Genomic DNA, 13,883 nt, shown 5'->3' with positions numbered 1-13,883 from the left:
CGTGTTGTCAATGGATTGAATCAGGGCATGTGAAGCGTCTGGGGTAAACCATGGAAAGCTGTGTAGGTATGTATATGTGCGTGTGTGGACGTATGTATATACATGTGTATGGGGTGGGTTGGGCCATTTCTTTCGTCTGTTTCCTTGCGCTACCTCGCAAACGCGGGAGACAGCGACAAAGCAAAAAAAAAAAAAAAAAGTTTGTATATATGTGATGACGTATATATGTGTATGTATACATATGTATATGTTGAAATGTATAGGTATGTATATGTGTGGAACTGTATGTATATACATGTGTATTTAGGTGGGTTGGGCCATTCTTTTGTCTGTTTCCTTGTGCTACCTCGATAGTGTGGGAGACAGCGACAAAGCATATTAATGATAATAATAATAATTATAATAATGATAATAATAATGATAATAATATTATATATGATGAATGTTTGTGATTGTCTGTGTTTGTGAATGTTTGTGAATGTCTGTGATTGTTCTGAGTGTAGTACTAGTACAGGTAAGTGTTACGAGGGCATTTAGTTTGTTTATACATGTTTATGATGTTTATGATATGGGGAGTGGCTATCACATGTGTGCTCTATAGGATACCTAGTTGTTGGAATTATGTTGAGTGGGAGTGGTTGACCATTCAGGGAGGTGGGAAGGTTGCAGGATGGATGGATTCGTGTCTATCAGGGGTTGAGAGGGTGATGATGGATTTCTGAGAGGTTGCAGACACTGTTTTGAGCTTTTGTTCTTGTAACATCTTTGTTGAGGATGACTCCTTTATTGAAAATGATTTATTGCTCGCACAAGCTTTGTCAAGACACTGACAGAATACACCTCGAAACCAGCTCATATATCCCATCACAGCAAGAGGGGTGGGGAGTTGTAGATGAATGAGTAAGGGTAGGTTAATAATGGGAGACAAGTGGGTGGGAAAAGTAGTGGAATGGCAAGAGGAGAATGTTGGTGCAGCGATGAGGACAGGATTGAAAGTTTATTTACTCTCAGCAACAGATTTGTAACAGGATGTGCTATAGTAGACATACTGTTTAGCTACTTTATACTTACATTTTGTAGAATTGCTACCTAATTATATAGGAAGATTCAGAATTATCACTGGCACAATTCCTAGGAACATATAAGAGAGATTTTTTTTTTTTTTTTTTTTGCCGCTGTCTCCCGCGTTTGCGAGGTAGCGCAAGGAAACAAACGAAAGAAATGGCCCAACCCACCCCCATACACATGTATATACATACGTCCACACACGCAAATATACATACCTACACAGCTTTCCATGGTTTACCCCAGACGCTTCACATGCCCCGATTCAGTCCACTGACAGCACGTCAACCCCGGTATACCACATCGCTCCAATTCACTCTATTCCTTGCCCTCCTTTCACCCTCCTGCATGTTCAGGCCCCGATCACACAAAATCTTCTTCACTCCATCTTTCCACCTCCAATTTGGTCTCCCTCTTCTCCTCGTTCCCTCCACCTCCGACACATATATCCTCTTGGTCAATCTTTCCTCGCTCATTCTCTCCATGTGCCCAAACCATTTCAAAACACGCTCTTCTGCTCTCTCAACCACGCTCTTTTTATTTCCACACATCTCTCTTACCCTTACGTTACTTACTCGATCAAACCACCTCACACCACACATTGTCCTCAAACATCTCATTTCCAGCACATCCATCCTCCTGCGCACAACTCTATCCATAGCTCACGCCTCGCAACCATACAACATTGTTGGAACCACTATTCCTTCAAACATACCCATTTTTGCTTTCCGAGATAATGTTCTCGACTTCCACACATTCTTCAAGGCTCCCAGAATTTTCGCCCCCTCCCCCACCCTATGATCCACTTCCGCTTCCATGTTTCCATCCGCTGCCAGATCCACTCCCAGATATCTAAAACACTTCACTTCCTCCAGTTTTTCTCCATTCAAAACTCACCTCCCAATTGACTTGACCCTCAACGCTACTGTACCTAATAACCTTGCTCTTATTCACATTTACTCTTAACTTTCTTCTTTCACACACTTTACCAAACTCAGTCACCAGCTTCTACAGTTTCTCACATGAATCAGCCACCAGTGCTGTATCATCAGCGAACAACAACTGACTCACTTCCCAAGCTCTCTCATCCCCAACAGACTTCATACTTGCCCGTCTTTCCAAAACTCTTGCATTCACCTCCCTAACAACCCCATCCATAAACAAATTAAACAACCATGGAGACATCACACACCCCTGCTGCAAACCTACGTTCACTGAGAACCAATCACTTTCCTCTCTTCCTACACGTACACATGCCTTACATCCTCGATAAAAACTTTTCACTGCTTCTAACAACTTGCCTCCCACACCATATATTCTTAATACCTTCCACAGAGCATCTCTATCAACTCTATCATATGCCTTCTCCAGATCCATAAATGCTACATACAAATCCATTTGCTTTTCTAAGTATTTCTCACATACATTCTTCAAAGCAAACACCTGATCCACACATCCTCTACCACTTCTGAAACCACACTGCTCTTCCCCAATCTGATGCTCTGTACATGCCTTCACCCTCTCAATCAATACCCTCCCATATAATTTACCAGGAATACTCAACAAACTTATACCTCTGTAATTTGAGCACTCACTCTTATCCCCTTTGCCTTTGTACAATGGCACTATGCACGCATTCCGCCAATCCTCAGGCACCTCACCGTGAGTCATACATACATTAAATAACCTTACCAACCAGTCAACAATACAGTCAACCCCTTTTTTAATAAATTCCACTGCAATACCATCCAAACCTGCTGCCTTGCTGGCTTTCATCTTCCGTAAAGCTTTTACTACCTCTTCTCTGTTTACCAAATCATTTTCCCTAACCCTCTCACTTTGCACACCACCTCGACCAAGACACCCTATATCTGCCACTCTATCATCAAACACATTCAACAAACCTTCAAAATACTCACTCCATCTCCTTCTCACATCACCACTACTTGTTATCACCTCCCCATTTGTGCCCTTCACTGAAGTTCCCATTTGCTCCCTTGTCTTGGATATTGGACAAAAATATACAAGTGGTTTGCAAAAATTCTTGAAAGATCATTTAATGCAGGACTGGGAGAATAAGAAACAGTATTGGAATGACTACAAAAACATATTAAAGAAGATTAGACTCATAGCTGAAGTCAGCCCTAAAGAAGATTAGACTCATAGTTGATGTCAGCCCCTGATGAACCTTGAATAATTGATTGTACAAAAGGAAGAGTGGTTTGGGAATGTCTTGGGAGTAAAGTCAGGGGTTAGTGAGAGGACAAGAGCAAGAGAAGGAGTAGCACTACTCCTGAATCAGGAGTTGTGGGAGTATGTGATAGAGTGTAAGAAAGTAAATTCTAGATTGATATGGGTAAAACTGAAAGTTGATGGAGAGAGATGGGTGATTATTGGTGCATATGTACCTGGGCATGAGAAGAAAGATCATGAGAGGCAAGTGTTTTGGGAGCAGCTGAATGAGTGTGTTAGTGATTTTGATGCACAAGACCGGGTTATAGTGATGGGTGATTTGAATGCAAAGGTAAGTAATGTGGCAGTTGAGGGAATAATTGGTATACATGGAGTGTTCAGTGTTGTAAATGGAAATGGTGAAGAGCTTGTAGATTTATGTGCTGAAAAAGGACTGGTGATTGGGAATACCTGGTTTAAAAAGCGAGATATACTTAAGTATACGTATGTAAGTAGGAGAGATGGCCAGAGAGCGTTACTGGATTACGTGTTAATTGATAGACGCACGAAAGAGAGACTTTTGGATGTTAATGTGCTGAGAGGTGCAACTGGAGGGATGTCTGATCATTATCTTGTGGAAGCAAAGGTGAAGATTTGTGGGGGTTTTCAGAAAAGAAGAGAGAATGTTGGGGTGAAGAGAGTGGTGAGAGTAAGTGAGCTTGGAAGGAGACTTTTGTAAGGAAGTACCAGGAGAGACTGAGTACAGAATGGAAAAAGGTGAGAACAAAGGAGGCAAGGGGAGTGGGGGAGGAATGGGATTTATTTAGGGAAGCAGTGATGGCTTGCGCAAAAGATGCTTGTGGCATGAGAAGCGTGGGAGGTGGGTTGATTAGAAAAGGTAGTGAGTGGTGGAATGAAGAAGTAAGATTATTAGTGAAAGAGAAGAGACAGGCATTTGAACGATTTTTGCAGGGAAAAAATGCAAATGAGTGGGAGAGGTATAAAAGAAAGAGGCAGGAGGTCAAGAGAAAGGTGCAAGAGGTGAAAAAGAGGGCAAATGAGAGTTGGGGTGAGAGAGTATCATTAAATTTCAGGGAGAATGAAAAGATGTTTTGGAAGGAGGTAAATAAGGTGCGTAAGACAAGGGAGCAAATGGGAACTTCAGTGAAGGGGGCTAATGGGGAGGTGATAACAAGCAGTGGTGATGTGAGAAGGAGATGGATTGAGTATTTTGAAGGTTTGTTGAATGTGTTTGATGATAGAGTGGCAGATGTGGGGTGTCTTGGTCGAGGTGGTGTGCAAAGTGAGAGGCTTAGGGAAAATGATTTGGTAAATAGAGAAGAGGTAGTAAAAGCTTTATGGAAGATGAAAGCCGGCAAAGGAGCAGGTTTGGATGGCACTGCAGTGGAATTTATTAAAAAAGGGGGGTGACTGTATTGTTGACTGGTTGGTAAGGTTATTTAATGTATGTATCATTCATGGTGAGGTGCCTTAGGATTGGCGGAATGCTTGCATAGTGCCATTATACAAAGGCAAAGGGGATAAGAGTGAGTGCTCAAATTACAGAGGTATAAGTTTGTTGAGTATTCCTGGTAAATTATATGGGAGGGTATTGATTGAGAGGGTGAAGGCATGTACAGATCATCAGATTGGGGAAGAGCAGTGTGGTTTCAGAAGTTTTAGAGGATGTGTGGATCAGGTGTTTGCTTTGAAGAATGTATGTGAGAAATACTTAGAAAAACAAATGGATTTGTATATAGCATTTATGGATCTAGAGAAGGCATATGATAGAGTTGATAGAGATGCTCTGTGGAAGGTATTAAGCATATATGGTGTGGGAGGCAAGTTGTTAGAAGCAGTGAAAAGTTTTTATCAAGGATGTAAGGCATGTGTACGTGTAGGAAGAGAGGAGAGTGATTGGTTCTCAGTGAATGTAGGTTTGCGGCAGGGTTGTGTGATGTCTCCATGGTTGTTTAATTTGTTTATGGATGGGGTTGTTAGGGAGGTGAATGCAAGAGTTTTGGAAAGAGGGGCAAGTATGCAGTCTGTTGTGGATGAGAGAGCTTGGGAAGTGAGTCAGTTGTTGTTCGCTGATGGTACATCGCTGGTGGCTGATTCACGTAAGAAACTGCAGAAGCTGGTGACTGAGTTTGGTAAAGTGTGTGAAAGAAGAAAGTTAAGAGTAAATGTGAATAAGAGCAAGGTTATTAGGTACAGTAGGGTTGAGGGTCAAGTCAATTGGGAGGTAAGTTTGAATGGAGAAAAGCTGGAGGAAGTGAAGTGTTTTAGATATCTGGGAGTGGATCTGGCAGCGGATGGAACCATGGAAGCGGAAGTGAATCATAGGGTGGGGGAGGGGGCGAAAATTCTGGGAGCCTTGAAGAATGTTTGGAAGTCGAGAACATTATCTCGGAAAGCAAAAATGGGTATGTTTGAAGGAATAGTGGTTCCAACAATGTTGTATGGTTGCAAGGCGTGGGCTATGGATAGAGTTGTGCGCAGGAGGGTGGATGTGCTGGAAATGAGATGTTTGAGGACAGTATGTGGTGTGAGGTGGTTTGATCGAGTAAGTAATGTAAGGTTGAGAGAGATGTGTGGAAATAAAAAGAATGTGGTTGAGAGAGCAGAAGAGGGTGTTTTGAAATGGTTTGGTCACATGGAGAGAATGAGTGAGGAAAGATTGACCAAGAGGATATATGTGTCAGAGGTGGAGGGAACGAGGAGAAGTGGGAGACCAAATTGAGGTGGAAAGATGGAGTGAAAAAAATTTTGAGTGATCGGGGCCTGAACATGCAGGAGGGTGAAAGGCGTGCAAGGAATAGAGTGAATTGGAACGATGTGGTATACCGGGGTCGACGTGCTGTCAGTGGATTGAACCAGGGCATGTGAAGCGTCTGGGGTAAACCATGCAAAGTGTGTGGGGCCTGGATGTGGAAAGGGAGCTGTGGTTTTGGTGCATTATTACATGACAGCTAGAGACTGAGTGTGAATGAATGGGACCTTTGGTGTTTTTCCTAGCGCTACCTCGCACACATGAGGGGGGAGGGGGTTGTTATTCCATGTGTGGCGAGGTGGCGATGGGAACAAATAAAGGCAGACAGTATGAATTATGTACATGTGTATATATGTATATGTCTGTGTGTGTATATATATGTGTACATTGAGATGTATAGGTATGTATATTGTGCATGTGTGGACATGTATGTATATACATGTGTATGTGGGCGGGTTGGGCCATTCTTTCGTCTGTTTCCTTGCGCTACCTCGCTAACGCGGGAGACAGCGACAAAGCAAAATAAATAATAAATAAATAAAAGGAGTAGCAGCAGAATAATTTTATTGTAGTTCGAGAAGGAAGACATGCAGCTGAGTACAACGAGAGAAGAGATCAAAGAACTTGCTGAGGAAATAACAACACTGATGTGGATATAGTGAAATCTCATAGAACAGAAAGTGATCAGTGATTTATGCAAAACATGACAAGAACCAAAAACTTAGTCACATACATGAATAAAGCAAAAACACAAGAAATCAGAGATTGGATCCTGTGCTAAACTCTTTGAGTGCATCATGAGATATCAAGAGCAATTTCCCTCCTAAAAAATTTAATTGCTATTTTGAATTTTTCTTACCTTTCCATTATAAGAAAACCATGAGGTTCTCATATCTGGCATTTGAATTCCTTAGAAATCTATTTTACTAAAGGGTCAAGGCTAATCCAGAAGTATGAATAATGTATGATAAATCATGAACTGTTTCAGAATCCAAAATATAAGCAAATTTTACTTTCTGAAATTTAGTTGAAAAATTGCTTGAAATATGGATAAAGTTATTTTCAGTAAAATGCATAATATTTGCTCATCCATTTTACTGAGAGGCTAGAATTTTTCTCGAAGCATTTATTATCATATTGATATAAATCATGAATTAATTTATAGTTTACCATATCATTGAATAAATGTTTTATTTGGTGGTAATCTGTTTGTTGTGCAGTATAGTCATGAAATTTACTTTTTAAATATAATGCACACCAAAAGAGCTGTCTACAAACACTTGGAGCTATTTACATTTGCAAGATACCTTGTATTTTTTCTGTGACTGATATATTTCAAAACATGGCTGTATACATTTAAAATACAAGCATGAGTGAATTAGGTACTACTTGGCTCTTATAGATATTTATGAAAAACCATGTCATATTCAGATAAATGATAATATTATGATCTAAACTTTTCTCAGTGGAAGAAATAGGATTGCTCAGTGTGCAAGTGTGATATTATGTGGTAAATTGATAACAAACTTATACAAGAGCCCTAAAAAACACTGTATTACCATGAAAATTAAGAAACATTAATGGAAACACGACATGAATGTTTTTAGAACTTGATGCATGGTTGAAGTATGGAATGAGCCTGGTGGCAGAGAGAAACAGCATGATTCCTTAAGTAGGGCATATGGTGAATGCAACATGGTAGCCATACATTTTGGCAAAACCTCATTGTATTTGCTCATAGGAGAATAAGATGATGATGAGATGTCAGCATTTAGGCTAATCGATTAATATGAGGAAACAATATAATTTAAGGTGTTCTATAATGGCACTTACATGGACAACCAAGAGAATGTTTTATATGAAGCAGATATTTAGAAGAAGCACACAGTGTTTAAGGAGTTATGAAATAATACATTCTTTCTTAGTAAGATTTCATGATGCAGAAAGCTTTTCGTTGTTGTACATGCTGGTCGTTGGTTTCTTTATATTTCTTATAACTTCTAGGTACGTAGTGAACGAAATAAGGCACGAGAAGAGGTGAGAATTTTGCGGGGTCGTCTTGAAGTTTCACAAAGAGAGACTGGTGTTTTGAGAAGAGAGAAAAATGACTTGGAAGCTCAGATGTCTCACTTAACTCAAACTCACCAGTTACGACCTAGAAAGGATAGTATGGCAGATAAACCTGATGATGTAAGAGATCAAGTAAGTTAAAATATGCAGGTATGTAATAGGATTCCCACTTTTGATCTGTTATTTTTGTTCAGCTAATGCTGCATTAATTTGAGTAATTTTACCAACCTTTTTTCAGTCCTCTTGTAGCTTACCCTTTGAATTGGTGGATCAGGTACATAAGCCTCATAAGAGAAACTAATGGGAATACTAATGATAATATTTCCAGTGAGGGGAACAGTTGGAGAATTGTAGCTAGCAGAGAAGAGGTGAAGAATAGCTCGAATTATTATTTTGAAGGACTGTTTAATTTTTAAGGTGATCAGGGTTGAAAATGTGGTATGTTTTGGGTGAGGAAGTGTTAGGAGCAACAGTGTCATGATGAATGCTTTTGTGAAAAGAGAGGAGGTGATTAAAGCTTTGTATAAGATGAGATGTAGCAAAGTGGCTGGAATTAATAAGATTGGAGTTGAATTTGTTTATTGGTTAGTCTGGCTTTTCAATATATGTCTGGCTATATGTAAGGCTCGAGATGAGGTGCTAGAGGACTTGCAGAATACTTGTATAGTGCCATTAAAGAAAGGCAGTAAGGACAAAGTGAATGCTTGCATTGTACAGGGATAACTCTGTTGAGTGTACCTGGTAAGCTGTATAAAAGAGGATGGTGGTATGCACAGAGCATCAGATTGGGTTGGAGCAGTGTGGTTCAGGAGTTATAGAGGAGGTGCTGAACAGGTGTTTACTTTAAAGTTTGTGAGAAATACCTGGAGAAACAGAGGGATTTGTATGTCACATTTATGGACTTGTAGAAAGCATACTGTGGGATTGACAGAGAAACTGTGTGGAAGGTACATTAATTGTGTGGTATGGGAGGAAAGCTGCTAAGTGCAGAGGAATTTTTATTTGGAGATGATGTGTGTGTGTGTGTGTGTGTGTGTGTGTGTGTGTGTGTGTGTGTGTCTGTGTGTGTTTGTGGAGGAGAGAAGGAAGGAAGGTATGTATGTGTATGTGTAGGAAGGAAGGTGTATGTATGTGTGTGTGTGTGTGTAGGAAGTAAGGTGAGTGGTTCTAAATGAAGGTGGGTCTGCTTCAAGGGAGTGCGATGTCACTATGGCAGTTTGATATGTGTTTTGGTAGGTTGATGATAGAGTTAAATGAGTGTCACAGAGAGAGAGCATGTCTACAGTATGCTGGAGTGCTGCCTGGGAGATTAGTCAGTTACTGTGTACATATGACACAGCTTTGGTGGCAGATTTAGTAGAGAAGTTGCCAAAGCTATTTTGCTGTTTAAGTTTTGGAGAGTTTGTAAAAGGAGGAAGATGAGAGTTAATGTGACTAAGAGTAAGGTAATGAGGTTATAACAGTTTGCTGTGACCATGAGTTTAAGTGAGGAGAGCCTGGAGGAAGTGGATTCCTTTAAATACCTGAGAGTGGATATGGCAGCAGATGGAACTATGCGAGCAAAAGTGAATTTCAGGATGAGAAAGGAAGCAAAGATCAAGGGTGTGTTTAGGATTATGTGAAAGTCAAGATAGCTGTCTGTGAGGAAAGAGATGGGTATGTTTGACAGCATAGTATTCCCACTGATGTTGTATGGGTGTGAATCATGGGCCCAGAATGCAAAAGAATAGAAGAGGTTATAAATGAAATGCATGAGGTTGATTGCATAAAGAATGATTGGAATAAATGTGATAGTAAGCAGTGTATGATTGAGAGAGCAGACCAAGGTGTGCTGCAGTAGTTTGGTCATTTGGAAAAGGTAATGTAGAAAGGCTGACTGATTGGACATAAATATCATTAGTGGAGATTGCATTGTGGAGGGAAGACTGAAAAGGAGATGGATGGAGAAAAAGAGGCTTTGATCTGTCAGGGCCTGAGATTTGGGGGAGAATTTTTTGGCATACATGGCTTAGAGTATTTTGGAGTGGTATGGTATGCTGGGTGACATGCTGTCAACGGGCTGAGTAAGGGCTTATGAAGTGGTCAGAGGAATCCATGGAATGGCCTGTGCGACTATGGTTTTGTTGCATTTTGCATGAGTGCTTGACAGTGGATGTGAGCATGTGAGGTCATGCAGCTGTTCTTGGTGGTACCTCACTCGTGCAGAAAATAGTGAACAAGTATGAGAAATGAGTTAAGTAATTAGCTAAAGAACAGAATGTACAAAACATGACTGAAATATAGTGAAATCTGTTCCATAGTGAACCCTCATTAAGTTGAGTATAACAAAAGATTGGAGGGGAACTACTTGCATCTTCATTCAGTGCAATATTGTTATCCAATGTTTCCAATTTTAAATTCGTAATTTCATTATCAGAGTCTAATGAAGTACTTCCAGACCGTTGAATTCACTGTTTGGCAAAATTCATCAATAGTATAACTGGCTTGCTTTCAAACTTTCCTCAGTGGTATCATAAATTTATATCTTTAGCCCAATATTTGCCATACCACCTTGACAGACTTTCAAACATAAGATTTTCCAGTTATAACCTTACCTAGCACATCTTTTCTAGGCCTTCATGTTAATGTCTCACTAATCTCTCTTTTTAATCAGTGTAATAGTGTTTTGGTTATTCATCTCAAGTATTGTTATTTCATGACATTTCTAATGAGTTGCATCTCATAATAATCATGTGCACCTCCCTGTAAACTCTTTTGTATGGCACAAAAACCGATACGCTCTCTGGATATAAGCCAGGCATAAGAATCTGATAGGATCCCAAGCCATGTTTTGAAGGAAAGTGCTTCTGATTTTGCACCCATGCTTGCTTGTCTGTTTTGCTTCTTTTGTAAGAAAATTCAACTTTTCATTATCTTGGAAACATGCTCTGATACATCCTATCCCAAAGAGGAATTGCCATTCTGACCCTTCCAGTTATCTTATTATTGCTTATACTTTTGTTTCTAATCTTCATATCTCTTCTCATATCCCATTTCCTTAAGTTTCTTGAATTTCAGTCATTATTCTGATCACCAGTATAGCTTTTGCAAGGCAAGTGACCACGTGTGTGGTCTTGCACCATCAACCAATACCACCCCTCCAGTCATCTTATCTTTAGGTGTCTGACCCACACTGCTCAACTTATCCAGCTGTACCCAGTACAAAGTGGCCGTCAGTGGTGCCCTGCATAGCATCTCCTGCCTAAGTTATGCTGCTGTCAGTTTAGTATTCCTGTTATGCCACATCAGTTTGTATATGTGTATTACTATTGTCTACAAGAATCTGGGGAATCCTGTCTTGTAAACCTTGATATATTGTAAGGTTTCTGACAGGTTATGGCATCTGGGTATGATCTCCAAGCCCTATTTCTGATTTTCTTCCCTTATTCTGTTTTATCGTGTTAAGCTTTCTCTGGTTGATCTGTATTGGTATTTGTTGATGTATTATCCTTTCTATCTTTCATAATCAACTGTGGTGTCCTTTAGCATTCTTGCATATCTATTATGCTCTTCTCCCTTTTTTTTATCAACAAATTCCTTTCTTAAACAGATAACCAAGTGCACTTATGTGAGGATGATTATGCACTGCATTCTTCCACTTTCAGCAGACCAGCCCCCTTTTCTTTTGCTTCATTTGTGTCTTGTGACAGCTACCTCAATAGACAGACTTTGACAGGATTTACTATTGGATTAATTGCAGCCACTAAAACTTGAGTTTCTTGCTATTATCCTTTCTAAAATCCTTCACAACTTTTCCATCTCTTTCGATAGGTAGGTTTGTAAATTCACTTCAGCACAGTTAGCTGAACATACTGGTACCACTAAAACTGTCTAGGAAACTCATCCCAACACAGATAGCTAAGTTATCATGTTTAGAGTTGCGTTAATTACTTCCTGCCATAACTATATCCAAATTAACTACTTACAGGCAAGTGTCGTACATAAGTTCATCACAGCAGCATACTAATACAACATCTGGCATAGTGTTGGTACTTTCAACTCGATATAGAGTGAAGATTCATCTTACTTTGTTTTTTTAGTTCAAACATAACTAGATAGTAGTTGGTAGGCAGTCACTGACCAGTGAGGTACATTACTAGTACTACCTGCATAGTGAGCCAGCACTTCAGTTGTTGTCAAATTGCACTCATCTGACCCAACTTACTCTCTTTTTTTTGTGCCTCACCCTACACATGGACTGCAGGTATTCTGTCTACAAACATACAATCTATCCATGTCACACAATGCTTTACAACACTTAACTCATGCAACTCATTCTTTGTAACTCTAGATTTTCCTACCCTGAGGGCTAAGTGCAAGACCCGACCTTTGGCAAAATGGTAGGAGCAGTTGATTGAGGTAGTTTGAGGTGATAAGGGGGAACACTAGACAGAAGCATTTGGTTAAAGAAGAAGGTAGTAACATTAAGGTATGAGCCTCTTGAAACACTACACTAGAGTTGCTCTCTGCCAGTGGCCTGTTAAGGGTGAAGCACTAAAAGGCTTAAGAAGTGGCATTGGAGTTCACCAGTTGAGGAGACTTGCCATGGCCACCCCCTTGAGGGAGTTCCTGAAGGGAACAGGCATCAGAAATATAGTTAGAACATTATTTGCATTGCCAGTTTTACAATTAGTCTACAAGCATTTTAAGCTATGATTGATATGAGCAAAAATTAGGTGTCCATGTTTCATTGCATAAGTTACTTTAGACAATTTACTGACAGGTTAACTAGGTTATCTTTAGTTCGCTTTGGATTAAAGAATGATTTTTATAGGATGGGCACCTCAACCAATGAGCACCCAGCATGCCAGAAATCTGTATTCTAGTTAGGTGATTGGCTGTAGCATGGCTTCCCTTATCAAATGATACCCTCATAAATTCAGTAGATGCACAGCAGCATTCCTTCACCCTTCATCAGCAGTGACCATGTTTGTTGTGTCGCACCATCAACCAGTACTACCCCTCCAGTCATCTCATCTTTAGGTGTGTAACCCACATTACTCAACTTATCCAGCTATACCCAGTACACAATGGCCATCAAAGGTGCCCTGCATGACATCTGCATAAGTTATGCTGCTATCAGTCTAGTATTCCTGATATGCCAAATCATTTTGTATATGTGTATTCAATCAGCATGGTTCCCACTACACCACACTAATTACTGCAGTTTTGCGAGTCTCCCTTCATGACTAGGGAATGTTAAATTTCACTATGATATTTGTTTGTCCAGCTCGAGTGACTTCTTGCTGTTAGATTCAATAACCAAGAACCCATATCTTTTATATCGTATTTTTGGTTAGCAAGTGTATTTTGCCAGGCATTTTTATTGCCAGCCTCTGAGTTGATGGTCAAAGATTTTGTTGTATCATGGTGAATCAATCAAGTGATATAGCATTGCTAAAGTCCTACATTAATATATATTATTTTTTAGGTATTGTATTTGCTCGGTATCGCTGCTCAGATCTACATTATTGTGATAACGTTCTTTCAAATTTGGATTCACTTATTATTACTATTCAATTCTTTTATTGTAATGATATTCCTTCGTGCTACATTACTGAATATTAACTAATCAGTGTTACATTTGCTTCATGTCATTATTTAGTGTGACTTTTGAATCACTGTGCCAATATCAATTCCATACTTAATATAGAGCATACGCATTATTATGTGCCTATTACTCTGTATCACCATATGACCAGAGACTTGTTGGTTGTGTTATTTCTTATTCAGCATTTTGGTTTTCTTCTTTTTATGGTTAAGG

At 39.7% G+C, this 13,883-nt stretch overlaps 1 protein-coding gene across 5 annotated transcripts in view; it reads left to right on the top strand.

Moving 5' to 3' along the window:
* LOC139762294 (coiled-coil domain-containing protein 102A-like) overlaps nucleotides 1-13,883 on the top strand; it is a 153,845-nt gene that overhangs the window by 26,095 nt on the left and 113,867 nt on the right. For all 5 annotated transcript variants that reach the window (XR_011715685.1, XM_071686883.1, XM_071686884.1 and 2 more), the window contains exon 4: nucleotides 8,015-8,212. Coding sequence is in view for 4 of the 5 variants with exons in the window: in XM_071686883.1 (XP_071542984.1) it covers nucleotides 8,015-8,212 (198 nt within the window). In the remaining variant the exon portion in view is untranslated. The remainder of the gene's footprint in view (nucleotides 1-8,014; nucleotides 8,213-13,883) is intronic.

This window comes from Panulirus ornatus, chromosome 43 (assembly GCF_036320965.1).
Source record: "Panulirus ornatus isolate Po-2019 chromosome 43, ASM3632096v1, whole genome shotgun sequence".
Taxonomy (NCBI): domain Eukaryota; kingdom Metazoa; phylum Arthropoda; class Malacostraca; order Decapoda; family Palinuridae; genus Panulirus; species Panulirus ornatus.
This window is presented reverse-complemented; position numbering and strand designations above follow the sequence as displayed.